This window comes from Carettochelys insculpta, chromosome 10 (assembly GCF_033958435.1).
Source record: "Carettochelys insculpta isolate YL-2023 chromosome 10, ASM3395843v1, whole genome shotgun sequence".
Taxonomy (NCBI): domain Eukaryota; kingdom Metazoa; phylum Chordata; order Testudines; family Carettochelyidae; genus Carettochelys; species Carettochelys insculpta.
The window spans coordinates 18,117,804-18,145,573 of NC_134146.1; the positions used below are offsets into that span (position 1 = coordinate 18,117,804).

Here is a 27,770-nt window from a genome sequence, read left to right on the forward strand (position 1 = left end):
CACCATACAGCACATAGCATCACAGAATAAAAGGAATCAGACGTGGGAAAAGACAGAGAAGGATAAGACCACATAATACATCCATTTACCATCAGAGTGCATTTCCTAATGCTTTGTCCAGTCTTGTTTTAAGTGTCTTGAGCAAAAGGGTTTTCATATGTTCTAACCTATCTCAAAATCAGGAAGTTTTTTTAATTTAATTAAACCCTCCTGTATCATCCTAAATACACCTCTTTTTTCTTAACATGTGTATTTACTCCCTTAGTTTGTCATTCCTCTCTCCTTAGCCCTCCTAAATTGAGACGATCTTTAATTTCAGACAGATTCATAGAAGATTTATGATATACAGTAAAAGCTTTGTTATCCCTCATGTTGAGGGAATAGGAGGTGCTAGTTAATCAAATATTATGCGAAAGCAATGAGAAGTCCAGTGGCGCCTTATAAACTAATAGCTTTTGCCCAGGAAAGCTTACGCGTCGATAAATCTGTTAGTCTATAAGGCGCCACAGGACTTATTGTTGTTTTTGCGCATACAGACTAGCATGGCTACCCCTCTAATACTTGTTAAATATTATGGTTAACTAAGAGCTCTTGTTACAAATGGAATACCAATTTTCAAGGACTTAGAAAACGATTAAGTGAATAAAATATAAAGTAATATGCAGGTACTCCCCAATCCAGTAGTAGTACCATACTGCAGAGTGATGGGTTTCTTGAAGCTCTTAGGAATATGCAGATAAAGTTTTCTATACAATAGGTTATAATATGAATGACACTACATTCCAGTATGGGCAACACATGGTGTACACCCAGATAATTAAAATACACTTAACACAAAAACTTTACTGAACATGGTGTCATTATTCTTTGATGATTCAGAAGGTGCTTCAGAATCTTGCAGTGCCTCAAGGTCATATCAATACTAATTGTCATTGCAGATGCAGAAGGTATAGGAGATAGGGTCATTATAGATTCAGCCCAGTCTCACATCCTGGAAGCTGCTTTTTTAAATATATCCCTGATATCAGCTTGCTTAATTACCTTCAGTCTCTTTTGCATAAAATTAGAGTGCAGAATGTGTCACTTGCATAACCAACAGGGCAGGCTAATAGTCCCAGTTACTGGTTTGAAGATTTGTATTGGGAACTATCAGAAATACCCATTAATTGAGCTTTCTGCTTGTAAAGTGCCAGATAACACAGATTTTACTGTATTAGGATTATTTGACAGGTTCCTCCCAGCACTCATTTCTGATAGGCAGATCACTATATTTACGAGAAAATGCAAATTCACCTGTGTATTTACAGTTGATACAACAAATGAGGACACTCTGAAAAGCAGCTTCCCACCATCTACCCACTTCATGTCACTTCCACTCTGCTGGAAGAAAAAATTGTCTTGTTATTTCCACATTTACAAACATCATAAAAGTATAAACATGTCAACATTGTTCAGTTTTCCTCCACTTTTTGCCGCATAGCTCGTGAACGTGAATGTCACAATGGGAGTTTTCTCACTATCCTGTCAATTTCACTTAACAATGGACTAGGTCCACAGACCTACTCAGCTCTTCTGCACTGCTCAGTTAATACAAAAGTGGAGGAAACTGCCCATAATTCTCCTGATGAGGATTTTTAACTGGGCACAGCTCAAGCACAAGTGGAGAAGCCTGGAAGTGATGCCAAGGATTCTGGGACTTGTGCTAGTCAGACTGGGTGGCGTACATCAACTAACAGTTATAAAAAAAACCACTCTCCACCATGCTCTCTCTAGCAGCCGTAAAGATTTTATAGTCCACCCACTTACTGTCAGTCAGGTGGGGTACCTCCTTTTCCCAGCACACCAATGGGAGAGGCATAATTTGCCCCAGAACAGATGATATACATATTAATTTAAAAACTGAATGATATACATATGAATACTCTAGCAGCAGGGTCCAGTTTATCATTTACACACTGACTCCATTACATTGCCAGCAAGGCATAAATAAGAAACTGGCTCTCTCATTTTTAATCACATATACTTCAATCACTCTGTTCCTTTTGAATAATATATAAATATGACTTAATACCTTTCCGCTTGCAGGATCTTGAAGGCTTAAGTAACTGGGAGGCAAACTGGTTGACACTGGAATGTTATGTTCTTGAGAAGCTAACTGGGCATCTTTCAGTAAAGGAAGCCAAGCATATCCAACTGCGCACAAGAGCAAATCAATATGACATTTTTGAGGTTCTAAGGACCAAAGTATATAACAGAAAAAACAGAAATTCTGAAAGCCTTAAACCTCAGATGAACATATATCACTATAAATATAAATGCAGACAAACATTATCAAGGCATTATTTGAAAGTAATTCTACTGCAGGTACCTGGTGTTTCCAGAGCCTCTTTCTTTTTGGCATTAGCTTTTGCATTTATGTCACAGGTGACATGGTAAAATGAAAACAGAATGTGGTGTTTCTTATGGAGTTGAGTGGGAAGCTCAATTTTCACCTGAAATGTAAAAGGTTACACCTCTCTTTAGTTTAAAGGGAGTCAATCTGGAGTAAGAGATGAGCTCTAAAGGTGAACTCTCTCTTTCTATACATTTCTAATTAATGTTGTCCCTTTGATCAGTAATTGCTCCTTTGTGTGTTGCTCCTTTTACTGGTGTAACAATTGGTCTTTAAAAAAACATTGAGAGGCGCCATTTATTACCTTCATGTAAACTGTTTTTGTTTCTCTTGCCTTTGAGCATTCATGTTTCCAATGAAATAGCATAGAATTGAAAACTTAAGAACCCTGCTCAAACAGTCTGCTTAGAACCAACCATCTCCATACCATGCATCTCACTGCTGACCATATTCATCACAAGTGATTTTATGAAAAAGACTAAAGGTGAACAAGGGTTGATGTGAAAATAAAACCTTTTATTTATGATCTCAGATGAGTCATGAATCCCATAGGTTTCAATAAGAAATAGTCTATTGTTCACTTATCAGTATGAAAGCAATATGGGCTGCTATTAACCTACTGAAACACATGGGAAAAATACAAAAATACAAATTGCTGTGGCAATGGATAAGACCCCTTATGGACAGTAGTTATGGAGTAATGCTGTACCTAAAGAATCCTGCAGTTAAGGTAGGAGTTACAAATTGGTTTGAGACTTATTTCTGATGTTATCAGTAGATTACGGGTGAAAATAGCATGCATTATAACATGATGCACAGATGCACAGATTGTGGTACGTGCACATTATAAACGTAGTGACCAAGTAAGCAGAATCTAAACAGGCAGCTTAAAACAATTCCTTTAGATACTACAAGAGGTTCTTTTAGATAAAGTACTAGGTGTGCTGCTTGTCAGGGCCAACACTGTGCAGCTGGACTACCAAAATCAGTTTTTTTAGATGGTGAAGTATGCACTTAAAACTTCATTCATGGTGGAAAAAACTCTCCATAATGCGGAGGGCTTGCATATGCCCTCAGCACCAACTGGGGTCAGATTTTCAGAAGTGCTGAGCACCTTCAACTCCAACCTCTGAAAATCTGGTCCCATTAAGTTCTTAAATCGATACTTTGTATTTGGAGAAATTCCACTCCCTGGGCCTGACCTGTGCTTTTTACTTAGGCTAAATTTCCACTGAAATTAATGGAAAGTTTTGTCCATTAAGAGCACAGTACTAATTGTTTTGACAATATTCAACAACTACCAGGCCTGCTGTGTGCGGCACTACTAGGATTAGTATACCCTGAAACCAGACATGAAAAGTTTGAAGAGCAACAGTTTTTGTTCGTGTGCTTTCAAAAACACTAACACCACAAGACTATGGAGCACTGTGGATTGTTTAGGGTGAAATTGAATTCACCTGCATAAAGCCTGAGGAATCATGCCTTATGCTGGTGAAGTGTGCACTTGCATGTAAAGGCAGTGATGTAGCTTCTACTACTTCCCACCACCTGAGGCCAGGGCATAGTCTTCATTACCTTTCCCAAACCTGTTGTTAAGCCTGCAGGAATCCATCTGCAAATCTGATGCATTTAAAGGAGGCCTGACCAAAGATCTCAACTATCCTATGCATTACAAAGTCATTTTCCTCCACCTCTGAAATGTCAAGGAATGGGATACATCTACTTAATTTCTTCATCAATTGGTCCTGCTAGCACCAACTAACCCCCTTCCCCCCTCGCCCACTCCTTGCTATATAAACCTTGGATTCTACTTTTTTCTACTCCAGTCACCTGAAGAAGGGGGTCTTACCATTGAAATCTCATGACCCAATATGTTTGTTAGGCTCCAAGGTGCTACAACACTTTTTGTTATTTGCATTAATATGTTCACAAAAAACTGTACAAAGAGACTGGTATTATCATGTGTTAAGAGAAATGGTGAGATTTTATCACATGCTGCATGTGTTTCAGCGCATAAAAATCTCTCCATCCAATGAAATTCACACTCACCTGAACATATGAACAGTTAAGCAGGACAAGTAAGTTACTCCCGCCTGCCCCAATTTCTACATCTTTAATTAAACACAAATTGTCAGAGTAATAGTTGTTTAGTCAGCAAAGAATGAACTGACCTCATCATAGAAATCAGGATTCTGTGAATGATGTAGCACTGCTGTGTAGGCTGCTGTTGTAAATAATGGTCCACCAGGCTTTCCATAAATACACTGTTAAAATATGACACTTCAGTTCAGTTGTCAAGGCTTGCTGATTATATATATATATAGATATATATATAGATATATATAGCTATAGCTCATAACATTTACAAAAGTGTCTTGTCTTTATATAGACTGTTCCGACATGGTGCAAAGCCAATGCTTTACAGGGGCCTCTAGGTACAACAATATTAATAATTCCCTGCATTGTCAGAAGAATGGTATTTAATAGGTCCTTTCTATTTCTAGCTTCTGTGATTCTTGATTAGCTTATTTTATACATAGGGAAATTCAGCTGCATAGATAAGTGGATGGCTTATGGTCAAAAGTGAAGTTACGAATAAAAAACAGGCCTCCCACTTTTGTGCTCTAGTCATTGAGCAACTCTGCATACTATGAAATTGACTTGCAAATCTAACACTAATATTCTTAATTCCTTAATGCCATTTTAATGCATCGCACATCAACATGCATAATCTACATGTCTGGCTGTTCATTAAGTGAGCTAGAGAGATGTGATGGCCACAGCGTGGCTGTCATGCTGAAGGCTGATCCGTGGATCTCCAGAGTGAAAAAGTGCTACATGTTGCTAGCCAAGAGCTACAGAGCCAAGAGTTTGTTTCTAGGGGCTGAACCAGGTCATTTTCTCTGTGGCTGTCACACAGTGGGATCTGTAACACACACTCATCAGCGTGTGACATACAAAGGTAGGGAAAATGGGATTAGCCCTGCTGCCGTCACAGAGGCAAAATCACCACTCAAATCAAAAGAAGTTCTGCTTTCATTAGGACTGCAGGCTCAGAGGACTATTTCTACCACTGCTTTGCTTAAAATGAAAGGAAAAGCCTGTGTAAAATATAGGAAATCACAAATTTCACTGTTCTATTGTATCTAATCTAGAGGACGATTTTTCAAGTATCAGGGGGTAGCCATGTTAAGTCTGTATCCACAAAAAAAACATGAAGTCCTGTGGGACCTTATAGCCTAACAGATATTTTGGAGCATAAACTTCCGTGGGCAAAGACCTGCTTCATCAGATACAATGACGAAGTGGGTCTTTGCCTATGAACGTTTATGCTCCAAAATATCTGTTAGTCTATGAGGTACCACAGGACTTCTTGTTGCTTTTGAGGATTTTTCAGGGGAAGTTATTCCCATTTGTCACTTAGGTGCTTTTGAAAATATAACCCTTTAATTTTAAGTAGCTCATCGCCACATTGAGCAAGGCCTGACTTAATGGGTAACTACACCCCAATTTTCAAATAGGCACATGCAGAAGTGTGCGTGCCTTACTCTGCCATGCAAATTCCTCCAGTGTGCCGACATAAGTCAGAACTATAGTATGCACGTAGCCTCACTGTGCAGAGACTTGTAAGCCAGAGTCAAGCATGATCTTGCTTCAAAATTTGGACCCTAAATATCAGTTTAGGCACTTAGACATTTTGTTTCTAAATAAGGATGTAGATATAGTAAACTCTTGTTTAACTGGTATTTGAGTAACTGGCACTCTCAAATAACCAGCATAACTCCTGTGCTCTCTCCATCCCCATCCCCTGGCAGTGGCTACAAGATACACTGCAATAAGCTGACAGCAATAAAACCTCATTGGATTAGTTGGGACATTTACAGGGATATTTAGATGGTAACTGACAAACCTCACGTCTTGGCATCCTATTCCCTAAAGAAACTAAAAATACGTTCTTAATCTAGCCCCAGTAATCAGGTCGTTAACTAACAATTTAAATAGATAACAGACACTACCTGTCTCCTATGAACCCAGGCCTGCCTGCTGCCCGTGCGGGTTCCATGCTCTTAAAGGGGAAAGCTGGCAACTGGGGGGAGGGGGCCCACTCAGGAGCCAGCTGCAGGTCCCCCCACAGTGCCACCCTGTTTGCCCCCGCTGTGGGGCTCCACCTGGGAGAGCTTTGCAGAGGCCTGGGTTGGGTGATGGCAGCTGCAAACCTGCCTCCTCCTGCCCAGGCCCATGGCTGTCCTACAACAGAGAACAGACAGGAAGAAAAGTACAGGGAGCTGGGGTGCAGCCGCACCCCTCGGGGAGGGGAGCATCCTACCCAGCACTGCCCTGCTCTCCTCCATGCGGTGGGTGAGTGCAGCTGGCAGGCTCCTCTACTCTCCTACCCAGTGTGAGTACTGAACTCTTTTATCCAGAATATTTGATTATCCGGCAACCTCCCCGACCGTGGATGCCAGATATCAAAGAGCTGACTGTATTCTAGGGATGAACACAGGTGTTCCATTAAAACTAATGGAAGCTATGTAAATTAACCAATCCCCTCAACAACTTGGAAAGCCCTCAGTCACAGGATTCGATCCAAAGTCTACTGAAGGTTACGAAGAGGCTCCCATTCATGTACATAAGCTTTGGATCAGATCCCTAGCTGGTGCAAATCAGCATAGCACCAATCGAGGCAATGAAGTGATAGTGATTTACGCTAGTTGAGGTCATTTTGGAGCTGTTAGCGTGTATGCTCATGTCTGTCTTGGATTGTGAGCTCTTTGGGGAAGGGACTGTCTCTTCTGTGTCGGTACGCAGCCTCACGCTAGGGTCCTGATCCTTAGCTAGGACTCCTACGTGCTAAGATGATATAACAAACACAGAACATCTGTTCCCTATCAGGTCTATATTGAAAACACTTCATTGATTTCCTAAGGCTGTTTCTGGATGTAGTACAGGCACAGCTTGACATTAAAAAAAAAATACTGTATAGGATGGCAGTGCCATTTCCGTGAAAACAGCTACCTTTTGCAAGTTTTCTTTTTGCTTAATCACTGAAGTAGCATTGCAGGGTTGACACTTCCAGCTGATTTAGTTAATAACTGGTATTAAAAGTGATTGTTACGGTGGCTTAAAAGAATATACTACAATATTCACTATTTAAATGTTCCTGATTAGAATACCCTCAATTGCTGGGTTTCATATGAAATCTCTTTTGATACATTGTTCAGTGAATGAGTTTATCTTTGCTCACCTTCAATGGCTTGGCTCCTTCTTCATCTGAACTTTTAAATTCTATACACACGGTTATGTTCCGTGCCTGCAAAAGTGATACATTAAAGTATAAATAGAAGTCATTAGACCATTAAAACACACAGAAACTAAGTTGTGGGAAATACAACAGGTTCAGCTTAAAGTTTGAAGAACACCATGGATGATGGGCTGTATCCTAAATATGTGCAGCTCTCCCAAAAAAGTCATTGGAAATAAACATGTAACAAAGGAGAAGAACTTGCAGGCAGCAAAACAGGCTTCAAATGCATTGTGCAAAAGCATAACATAAAGGGACCAGATTTTAACCCTTTCTTGACTTTAATTCATATTCAATCAGTATGAATATGCATATAGCTCTCAAGGTTCATTTCAGAGAGAGAGACAGGATCCACTGTGTACATATTTATAATAAAATGCATTTCCCTAGTATATTGCCAAACAGCTATTACTGTACTACATCGTCTCGAAACTGCTTTCATATAATAAAAAGTTCTTTCATTGAAAAAAAAACAAACTTCCAGGCAATTGTTACTGTGCCTAAAAAGCTCCATATACAACAAAACAGACTGCAAGTTAGTTCAGTAATGTTGGATCCTATTCTGCCATCTTTAGCTATAATGAGTAGTCCGACTGATTTCAGTGAGAACATTCATGGATTAAGGAATGACTCAACCTGAGTAAGGGTGGAAACATCAGGCCCTTAAATTGTTGCTTACTGTACCTTGCTGAAGCATTTTTGGCTATCATATTTGAGATGTTTTGGATAGATGTATATTTGGTTCTTATATACTCTATAAGGCCGGGAATATTTTGTTGATTCCTGTACAAATTCCTCCACTTCAACTGTAGGCTGATGCTCCTCTGTATTACAAAATGGCTTGATTGGGATAAAAGATGATGTCACACAATCTTTAAAATAAATACATAAATAAATACATCAGAAAATGAAGTTGTCATTTTACAAATACACTAATATAAAGTATGTAGGATGTAATATTCAATGCCTAGACACAGTGAGACTTATTATCTCCTCCTTTAGACTAGTGTAAATGTATAGCAATTATACTCATTTGCATTTAAGTTAAATATTATAGTACTGAATAAACACCTTTGAATATACATTATCCAATACAAAACATGGCAGTGTCATTCCATCTCTTACAATTTCAGCAACGTTTTAGGTGTAAATACAACCAAATTGTCATTAAAAGATAGAGTATTTCTATTGAAGTTAACATCTCTATTTAGCCCCCTTTCTCATTTACTGTTTACGTTCATTTGCTAAGTGGCAGCCAACAAAATCAAGAGGTAAATTTCCTAGAATTAGAGTTGCTACTTGAGAGAAACAGAGTATCTGAATTCAGTTCAAGAGATAGCTAATGAACATTACAAACCTTTCATCCAAATAGCAGAATAAACCAGCACAGATGTCACAAAGGCACAGACTGAGATTTCAATGCAGGCTACTATATCAGCAGCAAAATTGACCTGAACAGGGAAATATCCAGGGCTGTTTGAATTGCACAAGTCTGAGGAGGTCAGACACTGATTGTTATTTTAAGGAAAAGCAGCTTGCAGCTCAGCCCTGCAAACACTACAGCCAAACATTCAAACAAACTCTCCCTGCCTCTTTTATATCCTAACTGTCCCTCTTGGTCCTTTCAGAACCTCCCCAGTCAGAAGTGCTGCCCCTTTCAGGCTGGAATACACCTTATAGTGCTATTCAATAAAGGCAAGATGTGGACACTGCTTCTGTGATCAGTTACAGTATTTTCTCTTTAACAAACTTAAAAGGATTGATCTTCCCTCAAGCCAATTTCTAAACTAAAATGGCCATGCTTTGCTCCCAGTCATTTCCACCCACACCTGTGAGGTGTATTCCTGAAATAAGGTAATAAAAACCATTCCTGGAAATGACAAAGAAAACAGACCCTCACACAGACTCCTGAGGCCTCTCTATTCCAGCTTCTTCCCTGAATTCCAGCATTCCTCTGAATCTGTCCAGCAGCTCATGGAACACAGTGTCATAGACATATATATGTCTCTGCTGTGTCTAATTAAACATGAAGAAGGTACTGCAAAAAAAAGTTGTGGTTTTTAAAGAGCAATGGCTCAGGCACTTCCTACGCCATCCCCATCCCTGAGGAACCACGGCTCGCAGTCGGCGTATGAAGCCTTTTTCAGTGCAGAGAGACACAGACACACAGAGTTAGCTACCGGCCATGTTGCTATTGACTACCAGGCTACTAGCCTTTGTGACTCCACTATGGAGAGCCTCAGAGCCTTGGATTTCGTGAGACAAAAAGGGCTTCACTCCAACTATAGCAGTTGTTGCTTGCCTTGCTATGCACCCTCTGGCTCTGTTCCCTGTGAATTGCCTGGCATACGCACAGATATACTGCAGCAGGGAAAGTTGTGGCTATAGCCAATAGAGAGATGTCTCAAGTATGTGCCAACACTCCCCTTGTAGGGTTGACTTGCGTTTGGCTTTCTTTCATCCGTCATCAGAGGGGCCAGGGTTTTTATATCAGGTTAAACAACTTCTAAGCTTCACTACCTTGGGCACTCGCTGGACATACTGTAAATCAGGCATTATTAAAACAGAGATTTTGCTTGTGATGTCAAATGCGAACTGATGCTAATCCTCAGAAGTGCACTGGCAATTCCTAGAGAGACAGTCTTTTGGGGGAACTTTTTAAAGAGATTGCTGGCCAGATCTCTTCTCACTAACTTTCCTTAGCAGTAAAAGCTTTTAGACATAGCTAAGAACAATTATGGTTTTCACTGAAAACGAGGTGTTAAACATAGACAGCTGCTTGATGGCCTGGTCCAAAGTCCACTGAAGTTAAGAGGTGTTTTTAAATTGGTTGCAATGAGCTTTTCATCAGACCCCTTGAAGGAAGGCAAATTTTCTGCTGCCAAAGGACTGTTCAAACTGTTATAAATAGCTTTGGGTTGGATCTTCAATGGAGCCAAGAGAAGTTAGGCAGCCAGTTCTCAGTGACTTTTAATAACTTTCATAGGCACTGGGACCATTCGGTTGTGCCAATGGTCAGTTGTTTGGCAGCTGGGGCAGGCGCTCAAGGGAGGGCGGAGTGCAGAGGCCAGGCAGCAGCCCTATGGGAAGAGTTGGAGTGGAGGTGGGAGAAGGAGAAGTCAGGGCGGCGCTGTGAGGCTGGGGGCAGAGTTGGGGCAGGGCCTTCGGGCAGAACATGGGACCAGAGCCCCCAGAGAAAATAAAAGTCAGGCCTATCACTTCCACGTGTCCCTTTGAACAGCAGGGCCACAAGTGAATACGGTGTGAGGCAACAACATATTGCAGAAATCAGTGTGAAACAGGGCAAGTTTTGCATGCAGTGATGTTTGCAGCAAAACAGGGAACTTTCCTTTAACTTTATTAAAACACACACCTCTGATGTTTTTGTCAAGTTATTTTGTAGTTAAATTTCATGAGAAAATTTATCAATACTGATGCAAATACAAAATGCTGAGTATAAATTCAAATACATAGCATTAGACAGAAGTGCATCCTTTCAGAATCCTACCACCCTACTAGGTTGCCCTGATTATGACTGAGTCACTCTGGGGCTCTAGTGATTCTGTCATAACAGAATGACTGGCTGTTAATTGCATTCCTCACTAAAAGCTGGGTGAATATTTGTAACAAGTTTTTTCACTGAATTGCATTTTTCAGGATGTGAAATTATTAGCCATGTTGAATTTGGTGAATAGCTTTGGTTGAGAAAACAAAATCAAAGCAGTTGAATCTTTCATTTCAGCTTTTTGATTTGATGTTGATTTTAAATTTGATCTTCAGTGGGGGGGTGTGTGAAAAAACCACTCCCAAATCCTCCAACTGAAACAAAAACTCAGGAAAAAAACGAAGTCAACCAAAACATTTTGAAACTAATAAAAAATATAAAGTTTGTTTAGGGTTGACTTAGAAGTTTGGATTGATTCACTTTTGTTATATTTCCCCATTCTTATCTGACAAAAAATAGCTTGTTTCCAATCAAACTGGATTATTTTTTAGAACTTTTGTTTCACCTCCCACCCCAAAACAGCTCTATTCCTCACTTTTGCAGACATGTTGCCACTCAGCTAAGACTCTAACTCCTTCATAAGACTAGGCATTCACTGATTCATACATTGACTTTTCTCTGTATATTTACAGAGAGACAGTTTTGTGAGATGCTGAGCATCATAAACTCCCAGGCTACGTCTACACTAACCCAAATCTTTGAAATGGCCATGCAAATGGCCATTTCAAAGATTACTAATGAGGCACTGAAATACATATTCAGCTCCTCATTAGAATGCTGCCAGCCGCCAGCTGTGGCACTTCGAAATTGCCACGTTTTGCTGCTGCGTTTCACTGCTGCATGGCTCGTCCAGATGGGGCTCCTTTTTGAAAGGACCCCACCAACTTCAAAATCCCCTTATTCCTAGGCGGCATGCTAATGAGGCGCTGAATATGTAGACACGGCCCCAATGGATATGGGGGAAGTTTGTAGGGTCTGAGTGTTTTTGCATGACTTGGGCACAGAGAGAGGTGGTACTTAAAGTAAAAAGAGAACAAATAAAATAAAATAGGGTTTGGAGACTTGGCATAACAACACTTCCTACAGGGTCTAATCCAAAACCCAGGGAAGTTAGCCTTTCAATTTACTTCAATACACTTTGAATCAGGCCCATTCGTAGGCTATGTCTCCTTCAATGAACAATTCCTACAATTCAAAATAGGTTACTTCACAGCACAGCAAAAGATGAAGAACACTTTAAGGGGCGCTGCTTAAAAAAATCAAAACAAACCAGCAAAATAATTAAGATCTAAAAATGAGTTTCTTCTTTCCTATTGTGCAGAACTGCAACAACGCAAAAATTCTTACATTACATTTTTTACAAATATTGAATAATTATAAAATGGAATCCTACTTGGATATTCCAAAGGAAAACAATCCACTGCAATGTCTAGATTGCCAGGAATGGTCTGTATTTTGCTAATCTTCTCTGCTCTGCAACGACAAAGAGGAAAACATTTGAGGAATTTGGTGGAGAAAATGCAAGAGGGGTTGTAATTTCAGACTTAAGGGAGCAATATGAAAAGAAATATGACCAGTTATTCAAATAATGAACTAGACAAAGGTAAAAGGCATATTATAAAGCTACCAAACTGTGTAAGAAAAACAAGTGCATTATTTTCCCAAACAAATTAAAATGGGTTAATAGCTATGAAATCAAAATAACATTTTGATTAATAGAAAATCTTACTTCCAACTAATGCCTACTTGGAAAATAATTTCATATGTTCCCACAAAACCCTCAGCCCATATTCTCCCTACCGTCTCCTCAGCCAAGGGTGACTGGACTCCAGCAGATCCAAACCCAGGGGTGCCGAAGTGAGAAGGGTCGCTTCGTTTCTGCTTTCTCTGTGGAAGTACTTCCTTGGGTATTTTGTAGGGAGAGGGGTTCATGGGAAAGGAAGGAGTCATATGGAAGAGAGTCATGAAGGACCCAAGGACTTTTGCATGTGAATCAGTGAAGACCTCATGAGCATTAACTTACTGCTTTTCAATTTGCTCACTGCTCTACAATGTGAAACATGCCCCTCCCCTTTAACGGGAATTCTGGGAGCACTATCTAATGGGGCACTTAGGGCACCACAGCTCCTGCAACAGCTGTAGTGAGAGGTCCTGTACTTCTCTAGATAAGGAGATGCTTCTGAAAAGCTGACTAGTCCATCTATGGCCAGCCCGTCAATAAAATTATTGCCCTATACTTGTAACATGAGTATTAAGGGCCTAATCCAAAGCCCACTGAAGGCAATGGAAGTCCTTCCATTGATTTTAATCAGTGTTAGATCAGGTCCTAACAGAATTTCATACACATGGAATTGTTGATGTTTTGTCAAATTAATGTCACTGTGGCTGATTGGTTTTGGGATGTAAGGAGACAGGAAGATATTCTGGCTCTGATTCTCTTGTTACTCACACTGATGCAAACATATCGACTTCAGAGGACTTAATACTGATTTATGCTTGTGTGAGAGAAGAACCAGCCAAATCACTATTTCATAATTCAAGCACTGGGGAATGTTTAAAAAATGCAGATTCCAATGCCTGCTATACAGGTTGTACAATACAGATTTCCCAATTATAAACAACAATGTGGGATGGGTGAGCCATTAAAGGGATTTTTCATTTATTTTTCTCCTTTTCTCACAGCATATTCTTGCTTGTTCCTCCACCTACACCTCCGCAATCGACACTAATTTCAGTTGTAATAACACAGATTAATGCCAAATGCCTTTCCAATTATCCTGGATAGCTCAGCCAAAAACGCACTTTGTCAGAAAACAGACTAATGTGAAAAACATGCATTTATATTGCTATGTTGGCACATTTGCCAAAGCAAACAAAGACACTAGTGAAAAGTACTCTGTATAGCATTATAATCTGAGGCCTCTCCCAAACTGACCTGAGACCCATTCCTTACCTTCTGTATTCTGCTATTAATTTAATTAAATCTTCAGTTGAAATCTTGCTACTTTCTTGCCTGAACAAAGGCGAAAAGCGGGAGTCTCTGTCAACAGTTCCAAGATTATCCTTAAACACTGGTCTATAAAGAGAGAGAACACAACATTTATTTGATGACAGACATGTTTAGTCATATCACTTGAAAATTTTCAGTTCACATATGATTATTTATCACTGATGATGCTCATGAATTTTGTGCAAAAGTCTAAGGGAACAGCTAGTTAAAACTGATTTCTATAGCCTATATGACAAATATGCTATTTTTAGTTTCTTTTAGGTAACATAGTTTAATCATGATTAGGTGATCCAAAGGGACACAATTTATTCATATCTGCAGGCCACAATCCTGCAGAACTTAGACATACATTTAATTTTATGCAACGTGAATAGTTCTACTGTCTTTACTGTCATTATTCACAGTGCACAAAGTTCATAGATTCATGAGTTTTAAGGCCAGAGCAGACCATTCTGATAATCAAGTCTGACCACATGCATAAAAAAGACCACAAAATTTCACCAAGTCATACATACATCAAGCCTATAACATCTGGCTAAGCTAGTGCACGTTTTAGAAAAACATCCAATCCTGATTTAAGTGATAGAGAATTCATCACATCCCTATGTAAATAATTCCATTGGTTAACTACTGTGGAAAGAAACAAGCAAACAATCTAGGAACAACCCAAAATCAAACCAACCAACCAATAAACAGACACACGTCACCTTATTTTCCTACAAATTTGTAACATTTCATCTCACAGCCACTGGCTCTGCCTAGGGTTGTTCTGTGACCGCAGCCTTTCACGCACATATACATCCACTCTTTCTTCCCTAATTTACTGGTCTGTTCTACTGTCAGTGAAAACAGAATTGATGTCAGCACAAAATACTGCCAGATACCAAATAACGGCGTAAATCTCAGGAAGACTCTACTGATAATGGCAAATGACTCAGGTGAAGGGACCAACAGGAAAAGGGAAATACCCCACCATCTTATCAAATACCGCAGGTCTTCAGATTATAAGGAGAGATGTACAAAATATCCAGTCAGTAGCCTCCATTATGCCACAGGAACTCGTGGAGTGACTGCAGAGTCACTGTGGGGAGGGGCGAGATTTCTTTCTCCTTGTTCCCTGTGGAATTAGTTATTCTAGGCAAGTTGGACTCTGGATCTAAGCCTAAAAACACACCCTCCAGGCTAGCATAGTGAGGGCAGGGGGAGTCAGTCCAAACATTTCTCGCTGCAGATTAAAAATAAAAGGTATGTAACTAATGCACACAAAATATATCTGTACAAACAGGTAAAATTAGGTATGGAATTAGGTGCTGCATTATTAAAGGCTGGGCTTCCTAGAAAAAGCCTCAGGTCAATGAGAAGCTCATTAGGCACAGACAATTGTAACCAAACACAGAATAAAGCTGATTTCTTGCAAGCTCCATGTAATTGGTGAACACCTCAACTGCATGGAAACTACACATGTAGGTGAAAAAATAGGCAATTGTGTATGCAAGTAGTTCTTACACCAGCAATCACCTAATTATAACAAACCAGCTTTACACCCACTGGCCAATTTTGCTACTACATGTATTTTGAGTGTGCCGTTAGAAAACTTGGTCTCCCTTATACATACGTATACTATAATGGGGTCTATGTATATACACTGAGAAGAGAATTATGTGGCTTTCTGCTTGCAGGTTATACTGGTATCTCAGTTGCTAGGGCATAATGAAAGCTGAAGAATTGTGTTTGGAGCAAGTGTTTTGTATGTTACAGCTCTAGTTAACTGACTTTAGTCTTAAATTTTGCTAGATAGACTTGTTTATTGTATGAGGCACGCTTGTGAGTGAGAGAGTCCCTCAGCATAGAAAGCAATCTAAAGTTATTTCAGAATGACAGCTGACTTTCAACAAAACTCAAGTGAACTCAAAGGAGGAAGGGATCATAAAACCTTCATAAAATCCAGGACGTGAGCATCCAAATAATAATTCATTGTCTCTCACTGCTATAAACACCAACAGTGGAAAAATCCCAGATAACTGAACAGGAATTAAAATTTAACAGAATTATGTACAAAATACTCCGAAAATAACAATAGATTTTAATAAATAATGAGATCCTGTGTTAACTTTTTAAACATTTCTATGGAATTTTGCATTATGGATTTCATTAGCTATTACATCGTAATTACACTGGTTCTGAGGCTAACAATATCTGTAGAAAGGTCATAATTTAATATGAAACTTGATGTGACATTTTGTAAGGATTAGCTAAGACAGTGTGGAGGGATGGCCCACCTGTGTGGTTCAGGATAAAGGGCAAGCTCCTCAGCAGGTATGAATCAGCACAGAATCATTAGCTTCAGAGGTGCTATGCCAGTTTACACCAGCTGAGAATCTGGCCCCAAAGCCTGAAAGCTGTGAAGAGATTCACAGTATTAGGATCTCTTACAAGATATCTGTGTAGATTGAAGGGATGGGAGGTCAGAGAGGTTTGTAAAAACTACTCTGGATGAGTGAGTAAAGTCTCCTCTCACCTACTAAATGGAGACCAGACATACATCTCCAAATCTTGGCATATATGGTAGGAATATGAGATTGAAAGGCTGATGTGTCACACTGAAATTCTAATGTAAATTGTAATTACAGTCACCTGCAAGAGTCTAAGTGCACCAAATGAGACCAACTCCAGAAAGCACCCTGAAGTACATGAAGTAACCAGAATTCCAACCACCTGAATGGCAACGTGACGCATATGCAATTGTCTTATTTTGGCTGAGTGAATGAATATGTAAAAGTCACACTGTGGCCATCCATAACTGCTTTAAATTATAAAAATTCAAAAGGGAATATTTCCATGATAAAATGGGAAAACCGCTAATGCCAGAAAAAGAAATAAGCAGAAAAATGTGTTTTCAACCCAAGATTCCTGCAATTCATCATGGTCAACACTTTTCTTTTAGTGTGGTGTGTGCCTTGTGGAAATATCTATTTTCAAGCTACAAAATTAGAAATACATTTTATAGGATCAATTTTTTTGTTATATCCGTGTCAGTTACATTTCATTGTCCTGTGAGGTTAGAGTAAGGCAATAGATTAGTCCGGATTTACACTGGCATAAATGGCTGTGTCTAGATTACAGAGATTTGTTGACAGAAGTTTCTGTCCAAAGATATCTTCCAACAAAACTTCTGCTGACAGATTATGGCCAAATTACCAAGTGGATTGTCAACAGAGAGCCACTCTCTCGACATAACGGCCAACTGGAAGCCCAACAAACAGAGCTGCCCGGTGTCCTGGAAGCCCCTTGGAACATCCAGACCAGCTTTCTGTCAACAGATCTCTGTCAACAGAGGTGTTATACATTGTGAGGAGCGGGATAAGACTGTTGACAAAAGTGCTTCATTCTGTCAATTTTTCTGTTGACAGAATGCCTTGGGAATCTGGATGCTCCCTGGGTTTTGTTGACAAAATAAAGAAGAAACTATTAGTCTGAAACTAAAAACGTGGCTCATAATAAAAGCGCATGTATCCAAGACGTAATCCATTCTGGAAGATGTTGCTAAAAACTGTTACATGTAAATAATCAATACACATACCTTACTGCCCAAGCAAATGGCATACGGTATTTTCCCAGCTTGCTGCAGAACTGTTTGTTGGATTTTAACACTTTCTGAGCACACTAGGTAAAGAAAAATAAATACCATTGGTAAAATGAATTCTGTCATCACAGTTTTTGCTTTCTGGAAAAAAGACTTTTTTGCAAGTTGAAACAAAGGGGGTCTATACATACCAGGAGTGCAATTTAGGTTGTGGTTATATGAAAAGTTAACAAAATCATGGTGGTGGTGAACTGTCATAGGAAAAGTTCATTAGGGAAAGTTGCTGGAGGATCACAGTGGATGGCACTGGTGACGGGAGGAGGTTAGCAACCTCAGCTGGAGGGTCTGCTATAGAGCCCCTGAAGAAATTTAGTCTTCCCTTGTCACTGGGAAAGGACAGCAATGGAAATACTACATATTTTTTCTGCACATTAATACCTGCCATGGTGCCACGGCTCTCTCATTTAAATTAACTTCTCTCGTTTAAATTAACTAAATGGGAAGAGTGATACTCTGGTCTCAGAGCTGGGATGTCATAGTGTTGCCAGTAGATGTCAAAGTTGGATTCTGCCTTAGGTTTCATGGGGCCTGAGTCAAGGCAGAATTTGGCCCTTCAAGGTAGCATCTGCAAAGCGTTTTGAGTGGTCCCTGTAAATCCAAGTAGCACATCAACCCTGGAGTTTAAATTGTACAGGCAGACCAAAAGAGGAGACGCTTTTTGGTGCAATAGTTAAAAAAATAAGTATCAGGAAACCACATCTAATGGTGGGTATCTCTAGGGATTTACAATTTCAATACCACTCTCCCATTGAAATTAAATGTTCAGAAAACTCGGGGCTGGGGGTAGGGCACTCAAATCTTCTGCAGCACTTTGTGAAACACACTAATGTCCCGATCAGTATGTAGAGTCAAGGTATCAGAATGAGTGAATCTCTCGCTGGCATTCAGAGCCAAAGGGCAACAGTGAACTGGCTATGCAGGGTATGTCTACACTGAATCAGGGAGGTATGCAGTTGCCATAATGTCTGCACTGCTATTTTATAAGACTGGTGCAAGTGGAGCTGGCATGAATCCGTCTAGCCTGCTGAGCATCACACTTCTCAGATGTAGGGTAGATGTACCCATAAAGAAGCCTCTGCACTCGTGTACCGAGGAAGTAGGCTGGATACCTCTTACTTAGGACTGTAGAAGGAGGCGAGCTAGAATCAGGTGTCCCAAAATCACTTTGTAATGGATGCTGTCTTTACTCCAGCCTGTTGCGGCACTGTCTGTGTAGTCATGCGGCCTACATGGAGCATGTGGCTGGATGGACCCAAGAATCCACCTGAATCATCAAAGGGCAATTGCTTATCCTTTGTATGGGGCTGGAATCAGTGCTAGGGTAATACCAACACCAAGTAGTACACAACAAATGGATTCATAGGTTATAATCACACAGTAATTCATCTAGAATATAAGTTTGCTAACTCAGTTCTGGTGCCAGATGCCCTGATGCAAACTCCATCTAATATATTAAATTTATTCCTGCATTAAAAGCATTCCACTGAAGTCAATAGGTATATTGTTACTGACTTCAACAGGAGTGGGCCCTAAATGAGCTTGTACAGTTAAGCATCCATAAATTGCTAAGCCTTTCAAATATAGTCTGCAGTGTTTTTCACCCAGAGGAGGACATTTACACAGACAATCAAAGAGACAAGTTATGTTTCCATTGCATTACCTTATTAGAGTCTGGATTCTTAATGTAAGGTTCAGCACTGCTGGCAATATTTCCCATGAGCACCTTTTCTATTCTTGCTACCAGAACAATGTCAGAATGGGGGTTACTTATGGAGAAAAGTGCCTACAAATAAAAGAGAATACAGTTAATGAACACAGAACAAGTCTGTAATAAGTAGAGACACTGTCAATGCCCCCAGTGGGTGGAAAGGAAGTTGCTGTTTGAGTCTAATAAGTGAACCTAGAGGGATTCTGTGTCAGTAGATTTTGCACATTCTTCTAGTCCCCTACATGGGGATGTTACACTAATGACTCACTAGGCCTGCACTTTATTGGCTTGCTAAACTTTTTTTGTTTGGAATCACAGAGCCAAATTCAGAGATGATGCGTAAGCGTAAGATCATTTACACAACTGACACCCGTTAGGATGAGTCTCCCTGAGAGTTACTTCAAATAGCTATGTTCTCTCATCCTTCAAAGCAACCACACAGTCTCATCCCAATGAACAGTAAACACAACAGGGAGGAGTCACTAGGCAGCAATCTTCCTCATTTTGCAGTCTTCACAGTGAAGCGTGCTATTGCATCTCATCCAGTCACCCACATGGTCAAACCGACTTGCCGTGGGCACCCTCTACTCCTTGCACCTGGCACTAATCCCTGCAAAATTTATCTGGTCCATGTGTTCCACAACTGATTTCCTTTGTCTGATCATCTTGATAGCATCTGGTACCATTTCAGTTATGATATAAATTTAGGCAACTTCCTTCTAATTAATCATGGGTGAAGTGTAGCTTATGATCAGCAATTAACTGTTGCATTCCATTTCCAAGGCAGAAAGCTCTTACTGTCCTGTTTCCTTGGTCTCCATGTCTCACATGCAGACAGTGAAATGCTGAAGACAAGAGACTGCAGCAATTTCATTTTACACTTCATGGGAATTCCTTTGTTTTTCCAAATGTTGCTGTGTGTCATGATCGTATTCGGAGTGACTCCAGCTAGATGTCAGAACTCTACGTGATATTAACATCCTTCGTAGTCCAAATACAGTACCAGGTACGTGAAATGCACAACACATGCCAATGTCTCCTCAGATTTGGTAGGGATAGCTTAATCTTTTCAATAGATGCAGATGCCTTTGTCTATTCAGGCCGTATGTATAGGACTAATTCCTCTGATTCCATTCCTACTCTTTCTAGCAATTTTTTCACTTTTTCCTCTGATGATCAATCAGGTCAACCTCATCAGCAAAGCACATCTGACGAGTTTTTCATCCACAAATGGGTATATCATCTTGCAGATCTTCATCAGTGTCTCTTAAATTTTTGTGTAGCTATCCATTGAAGAGGGTCAGTTACAGCAAGCAGCCTAGTTTGACACCAATCTTTGAGTCACTGCATAGACATAAGCAGCACAAAGGAACTCTAACTGAACTTAAGGGGAAGTCTAATTTATGCCCCACTTTTTAATTTCTTTGGACTCCCCAGAAGGATTGACTGATTATCCATTTTGCACTGTGTATACATATATTTGATGAGATTAATCAGTATCATGCAGAGTTATGTATTTTCAGAATGAGAAATCAGATTATTTATGTTTTTCATTCTTATTCTCCTTTCACTCTACATACAGAAGAATCTGTGTTTCTGGATGCTAAATAATTGAGCTGCCAGAATTTTTTCAACCAAAACTGTGGTTCAAATTGAAACTATCCACAGGAAAACATCACCTTTGAGGATTATTCCTGAATCTCTGATTGGAAATTTTGAAATAAAAAAAGGTTGTTTCAAATCAATATTAAAATGTAATAGCATGTTTTGTTTTATTTTTATTTTAAATATAGTTTTGCTTCAATCTGGGAAATAAAAAATATCTATTTCCAGTTTTTTGGATTCGAAGTGGAAAACAGGAAGTTTTACCTTCACCTTCTTCCCCTTCTCCCATTTGACAAAGATGGAGAAAGTTAAAAAATAAAAACAATGAGAGAGAGGATGAAATGAAATGAATTTTAAAAAACAAAAAATGAAAGTGTAATTTGTTCAATTTCCAAAAATAAAAATGTAATGAAATGATATATTAAGTTGAAACAAAACAAAAAATGTTATATCACGTTAACATTTCAAAACATGATGAAAGTTTTCATTTTGAAATGTTGATGTGATATGAAATAAAATTAGCATTCTTCCTTTATGTTATTTGAAAATTCCTTTAGAAAACTCAACATTTTCTGGTGGAAAAATTTTGAAAGAATTTTCTTGCAGAATTTTTGTAGGCCAACATTTTTTAGTTTCTGACCATCTCTACTACGTACACTGCTGCGGCTGCCTTATGCTATCCCAGGTCCCCAGAAAGTTTTCTTGAGATATCAACATAGATACATTTTTAAAAAAATGATCACACTCATACATTTACTTATTAGTATACAGTTTAATACACGAGTGTAATAATATCTACAACTGAAATTATAAGGAAATTATAGACACAATGTGATATTTCATGTTGGAATTTGAACAGGCTATAAAGTCAAAGAGTCTCTTTTTGCAAAAAGCTGAATTACACAAGTTACAGATGACATGATCCCATTAGTATACAATCTTAGTACACAGTGCAGGAAAACATCCCTATTCAGGAAATCTCCCAAGTATGTGCTTAAGTGCTTTCCTGAACTAATGCCTAAAAATAGATGTAACATGGAAAAGAAGGCAGGTATTGAAAGTAAATGGAGCAGAAGAGCTACAATAACGAGAAGTCCTGTGGCGTCTTATAGACTAACAGATTTATTGGGGCATAAGCGTTTGTGGGCAAAGATCCACTTCATCAGATACATCTGACAAAGTGGTTCTTTGCCCACAAAAGTTTATGCTGTGGTAAATCTGTAAAACGAGGTCTCCACTGCAGAGTTTTGTCAACAAAGCAGGGGTTTTGTTGACAAAACTCATGTAGCGTCCACACCACAAATGCATTCGTCAATAAACTGTTGACAAAAAAAGGGGCCGGTTTTCTCAGGAGAGTTATGTTGCTGCCATACAAGGTATAATGCCTCTGTCAACAAGATGGCTTCCAGTTTACTGGGGAGCTCTGTTTGCAGAGCTTCAAGTCGGCTGTTCTGCAGCCAGAGGGCTGGGCAGTCTGGCCGCTGTCTGTCGCCAGAGCGTGTTGCCAGAATGAGCCTCTATTTGGTGTGGACGCATTTTGTCGAGAGAGGTTCTGTCAGGAAATATGTCACAACAGAAACGTCTGTGGAAGAAACTCTGTAGTGTAGACTCAGCCCTGGTCTACAGAGTGCCACAGGTCTTCTAGTTGTTTTTGCAGATACTACCTAACATGTCTACCCCTCTGATAAGAGTTACCATAACTAGACAGTCATAACTTAGAGAGTAATGCAGACATTGAGATGAGAGTTTATGTTGTAATTTTGTTTGGCTCGTTTGGGAAAGGTCAACAACTGAGTCCAAAGAATTAGTTTAAAAATTTCTGCAGATGGCATGGGCTTCTCAAGCTAACAGTTTCAAAGGAGCCATTAGACCCCAGTTTAGGATGCATATAGTGCACATGGAACACAAGTACCATTAGTGGTGTGAACAGCCCCCTTTAGCCCTCTGTGATACACGTCACACACCAAGTACCTGTTTTGGATACTTCAACCATGTCTCTGGAAATCCCTTGACTGTTGGCTCTTCTCTTTCACTTGTGTTCGTAGTTTCACTATTGCCATTTTCCAGTGAAGATGAGGAACCCAAAACCATCTGTGTAACAAGTGTGTGGTTCAGATCCACATGAAAATCAGCAGAGATTTTCCTGTTGTCCCTGATATCAAACAGAGCAACGCTCACGAAGAAAGGCTCAATCTAGAGATAAAAGTCAGAAACAGCATGATTAAAACAGAGTACTATCAGAAGGCAGGAGGCTTAAAACTTAACAGTTCTACATCCTATATGCCAGTTTATGCAGCTCCACCAGAGGATGTAGGTGCAAGAACTTTCTTTTGCCCAGTGCTACATTATCTGAATGGTCTAATTCGTGAGTTCTGAAAACTTGGGTTTGCCTGTACATCTAGAATCTGAATCAGCAATGGGAATGAGGCATATGCAGAACAACAAGTAGAACCCTGCAGAGATAGAAAATGTCTACAGACGGATGCAGATATCCACAGACAAACATCAGGACCCACAGACCAGCGTGGCTCCAATCCCAAGAGCCACTGCAGACAACAGAGTGAACCATGGTCCCATTGCCTCTGGGAGCCAGTGTGCCAAGCCAACAGTTCCTCCCAGAAGTATGGCAGCACCACACTCCAGCCCTGCCACCAGCAGGGTTTTACGACCCTAGACAAGAGACTCCATGGCTGGAGGTGGTGCAGCCAGGCTGCCAGGAGGTGTTGTTGGCATGGGACACTGGCTCCTGGGTGCAACCGGGCCACGATCCTCTCTGTAGATGAAGGTGCTCTTGGGAGTAGAGCCCAGTGGATCAGTGTATCTCAATGCTATCTGAGGATATCTGCATTCCTAGGGTGGACACTTCTATCCACACAGGGCTCTACTAATAGGTTCACAGATAAGGTTAAAATTATCAAATGGCTCCCTTGAGAAACACATTTCCTAACTATTGCTGACACAAAAGAGCCCTGTCTGCAGTAATTAAAAATGCAATAAAAGGAGGCTTTCCTAAGGGCCACCAGCAAAAGCAGCTGTCACACACATGACAGAAAAGCGGAAAGGTGACTGCACAAAATTAGGGACAGAAAACTATTTAGTGGCTTTTTGTGTAAGTGCTGCTCATTTTGTGCGATCTATGCTTTCCAATTTACCAAGCAACCAAAACCCGTCACCTGTGATCCAAGAACCTTATAATGACAACTGACAAGGAATTAACTTTCATTTTTACCCAAGAATACCACGAAAGGTCTCAAACACAAGTGGGTATCATACCAGTTATTAATTTCATTGTGAAATGTATATACATATGTTATGTAAGGAGTTCTGTATATATACTGAAAATAGTTTTAAAGTCTGTATCAATGTATTAATCAACAGTAACAGTGAAAAGCAGGTTTTCCTTCAGACAGGAGGTTAGATATGTCTCTCTCTCTGTGTCACTGTATACATTTAACACTAACCTAACAGAATGTATGCCCCACTTGTGCTAGAAGTCAAATATTAATGAAGAGATGTGAAGTCAACAGGGAAGGAGCATGCAGGAAAAAACCTATATGTATTGTGTCTATGAGTAAAAATGATGAACTTGGCGGGGGCTATATCTAAAAGGCAAAGAGAGCTCCTTTTTTTGTACCTATTAGGTTAATGGACAGTGTATTTATGTTCATGAGCTTGGGCTTTCCATCAATCCTGACTGAAAATACTGCGAAGAACTTTCAGTGAGATTTTTTAGACAGGGGGTTAACCTGGCATATAGCTGTGATTTGTCTCTACCAAGCATGTTATAATTTTGTTTTATTTGTTTTCAATACCCTTATTCACTAGTCTCTCTTACTCCTTACTTCTGAGTCTCTACTCATTGACAATTAACTTGTTGTTGTTGGCACACTAAATATATGATAGAGCTATGCTGTAAGGCAAAGTCTGGTCCTGGGCTGAATCTTACAAGCTGGGATGTACGCTGCTCCTTTGGGAGCAGTAGGCCTGATATTGCTGTGAGTGTTCAATAGATAAGGGGCTGGACACAGCAGGCAATACTTGTAGAGGGCTCTGGGGTTGCTATGTGTTAGTCACTAAGGCTACAGCCACACTACCACAGAAGATTGACCTACTCAGGGTTGATCTTCTGGGGTTTCATTTCGCATATGCGTTAAATGACGCTCCCAGGGATCAACGTCAACCCCTGTACCCTTCACGAGAGGCAAAGAATAAGGAAGGCCAAAGGGAGAAACTCACCCGTCAACCTTCCACTGTGTAGACAGACATGGAAGTCAACTGCAGATAAATGGATTTTAGCTATGCAAATGGCATGGCTAAAATTGCACATTGGCAGTCAACTTCTATGACTAGTGTAAACATAGCCTAAGCCTTCACAGAAGAAGCAAGGCCTGTGGAGCTTGGAAACGTACTGCTTGTCATACCAGAGGCAGTTAGTGTCAGGGAGCTGAGCCACAGCAAACACAGGCAAACTTTCAAACTAAGGGCAGACAGATGAGAAGTGTCTCCCAGCTACTCATGTTTGTTCTTACAGATCTAAGGCCAGATTCAGTGATTACTTCAGGCTACTTTAGACTCTCTGGTAAAGGCAAATCAGTCACAAATCCAGGCTAACCAAACAATTACGAGTTTATAGCTGCTTTGCTTTGCTGGGTAGAATAGGAGAATCTGCCTTTAATGAAGTTACGGATGCAGGGTGCATTATCAGCAAATCAGTTCTATGCTTTTTGTAGTTCTGGACTGAATTATTGCATTCCTTGCAACAACATCATTACTGCACTTCCCAGCTGCTATTTATCTGAAATTCTCCCACTAGAAAAAGGAGTTAACAAAACTCAGGGGTTGTGAGTTGATGGCTTAGATTTTATTTTTTTTTTTACAAGAGAGGGAGGTGGATATTATTTTTGTGCCTCAGTATTTATTGTGTTTTTGTGAATTTATAAAGACTATAAGCACTTTGATAAAAAATTAAAGTTTGACTAGATTCATTTTCCTTACATATATAGATCCAGTGCTATTTTCTGTCTTAATGCAATGATAATCCTCTATCAACACAACAACCATACAAATCTCCTAAAATGAAAGCAAACTACAAAATTACAATCCCACTTTGTACAACAGAGGGAGCACATTAACATTACCAAATGAGGTGTTTTGAAACCAACTTGTTATATGCTTATAGGGCCTGATCCAAGGCTCACAGAGGTCAGCGGGAAACTTGATGCCAATGCACTTTAGATCAGGACCATAATGCAGAGTGAAGTAAAGGCTGAAATAGGTTTTCACAGATTGCTTTCTACTGCTCTTAGAGTCACAAATGATTAATACCTTCAAAATACTTTACTGCTATGTTCAGGCTATGGTTACACTACAGTGAGCTGTTGATAGAAGTCAATGTCGGAAGAGATTTCCCAACAAAACTTCTGTTGAAAGAGTGCGGCCAGACACAAAAGCCAATTGGGAGAGCAAAACATGAACTTTGTATGTGGACATTCTACCAGTTTGGTGACAAAACCTGGGTTTTGTTGGCAAAACTCGCTAGCGCAACTGTAGCCTCAATGTATTTATTAACTGCACAACTCCCTAAGTGCATGATTAGAGACGAACGTATGTTGACAGGGAGAGGGAAGAGCAAGCTCTGAATACGGAAGAAGGAGCTTTCTTCCCACCTCCTGATTGCAAGAGTAATTCAGATGTAAGGAATCCCATCCTTTAGAAAAAAGAAACATGCATATGCAGAAAAATATACATAGCTTACATTAGTTACAGGGTCATTTTCATTCTCAGTCACACAAGCCTGAAGATTCATACTGAGGGATTTACAAGTTATCATGATCCTCTTTGCATCCTTTTCCTCAAACGGTTTGATCACGGAATCTGTTCCTGGAAACTCCTTTTTCTGAAGATTTGAGGCCTAGAATAAACAATTTGGGCTCCTTAGTTATGTGCTGTACACACAAAGAAATTCAACACTATAAATAAGATTTCTATCTGCACCATCTACCATGGCAATATCTGAACACATTAATTATCTATCCCGACATAACCCATGTAAAGAAGGATGGTATTATTACCCCAAAATTACAGATTATGAGTTGAGGTGAAGAGGTTCCCGAAGGTCACATAGGGTATCTCTAGCAAAGCTGAGAATTGAACTTACATCCCTTGAATTCCAGTCCAGCACCTTCATGATTTCTTACCATTTGAAAAATGGAACCTAATTTGAATTGCTTATTTCCCTGTTTAGATTAATGTAGCCAAACACTATAGAATGTCATTCCCAAGACATCTATGCCTCAGATTTCAGATCTCTAGTCTGTTGTAGGATAAATATATTTTGATGGCACCACATATTGCAGATGACTTCAATGAGGGATGTACTGACCTTAGCTTTAGGTAAGATTTTCATTTTTCAACAACATAGAGATGACATTTTTTCCAACCTTGCTCCCCAGGAAATCACCAAATCCTGGATTTTAATATCTCTTAAGCACTAAACATGTTCAGATAAATTAAAACCATCCTGAAATTCTGAAATCCCCACCTACGCTATGTAAGTAGTTTCAGTGAACTTTTCTTCCCATTGCTTATATCTTCTGCATGTGTCT

At 39.8% G+C, this 27,770-nt stretch overlaps 1 protein-coding gene across 2 annotated transcripts in view; it reads right to left on the minus strand.

Moving 5' to 3' along the window:
• The window catches only part of DOCK10 (dedicator of cytokinesis 10), a 245,706-nt gene that overhangs the window by 83,073 nt on the left and 134,863 nt on the right, over positions 1–27,770 (minus strand). For both annotated transcript variants that reach the window (XM_075003810.1, XM_075003811.1), the window contains exons 11-22: positions 26,921–27,076; positions 23,137–23,358; positions 19,513–19,635; positions 17,790–17,872; positions 14,153–14,275; positions 12,593–12,672; positions 8,379–8,566; positions 7,638–7,703; positions 4,564–4,656; positions 2,369–2,492; positions 2,072–2,193; positions 1,294–1,380 (exon numbers count right to left, since the gene is read on the minus strand). In XM_075003810.1, coding sequence (XP_074859911.1) covers positions 1,294–1,380; positions 2,072–2,193; positions 2,369–2,492; positions 4,564–4,656; positions 7,638–7,703; positions 8,379–8,566; positions 12,593–12,672; positions 14,153–14,275; positions 17,790–17,872; positions 19,513–19,635; positions 23,137–23,358; positions 26,921–27,076 — 1,467 coding nt within the window. The remainder of the gene's footprint in view (positions 1–1,293; positions 1,381–2,071; positions 2,194–2,368; positions 2,493–4,563; positions 4,657–7,637; positions 7,704–8,378; positions 8,567–12,592; positions 12,673–14,152; positions 14,276–17,789; positions 17,873–19,512; positions 19,636–23,136; positions 23,359–26,920; positions 27,077–27,770) is intronic.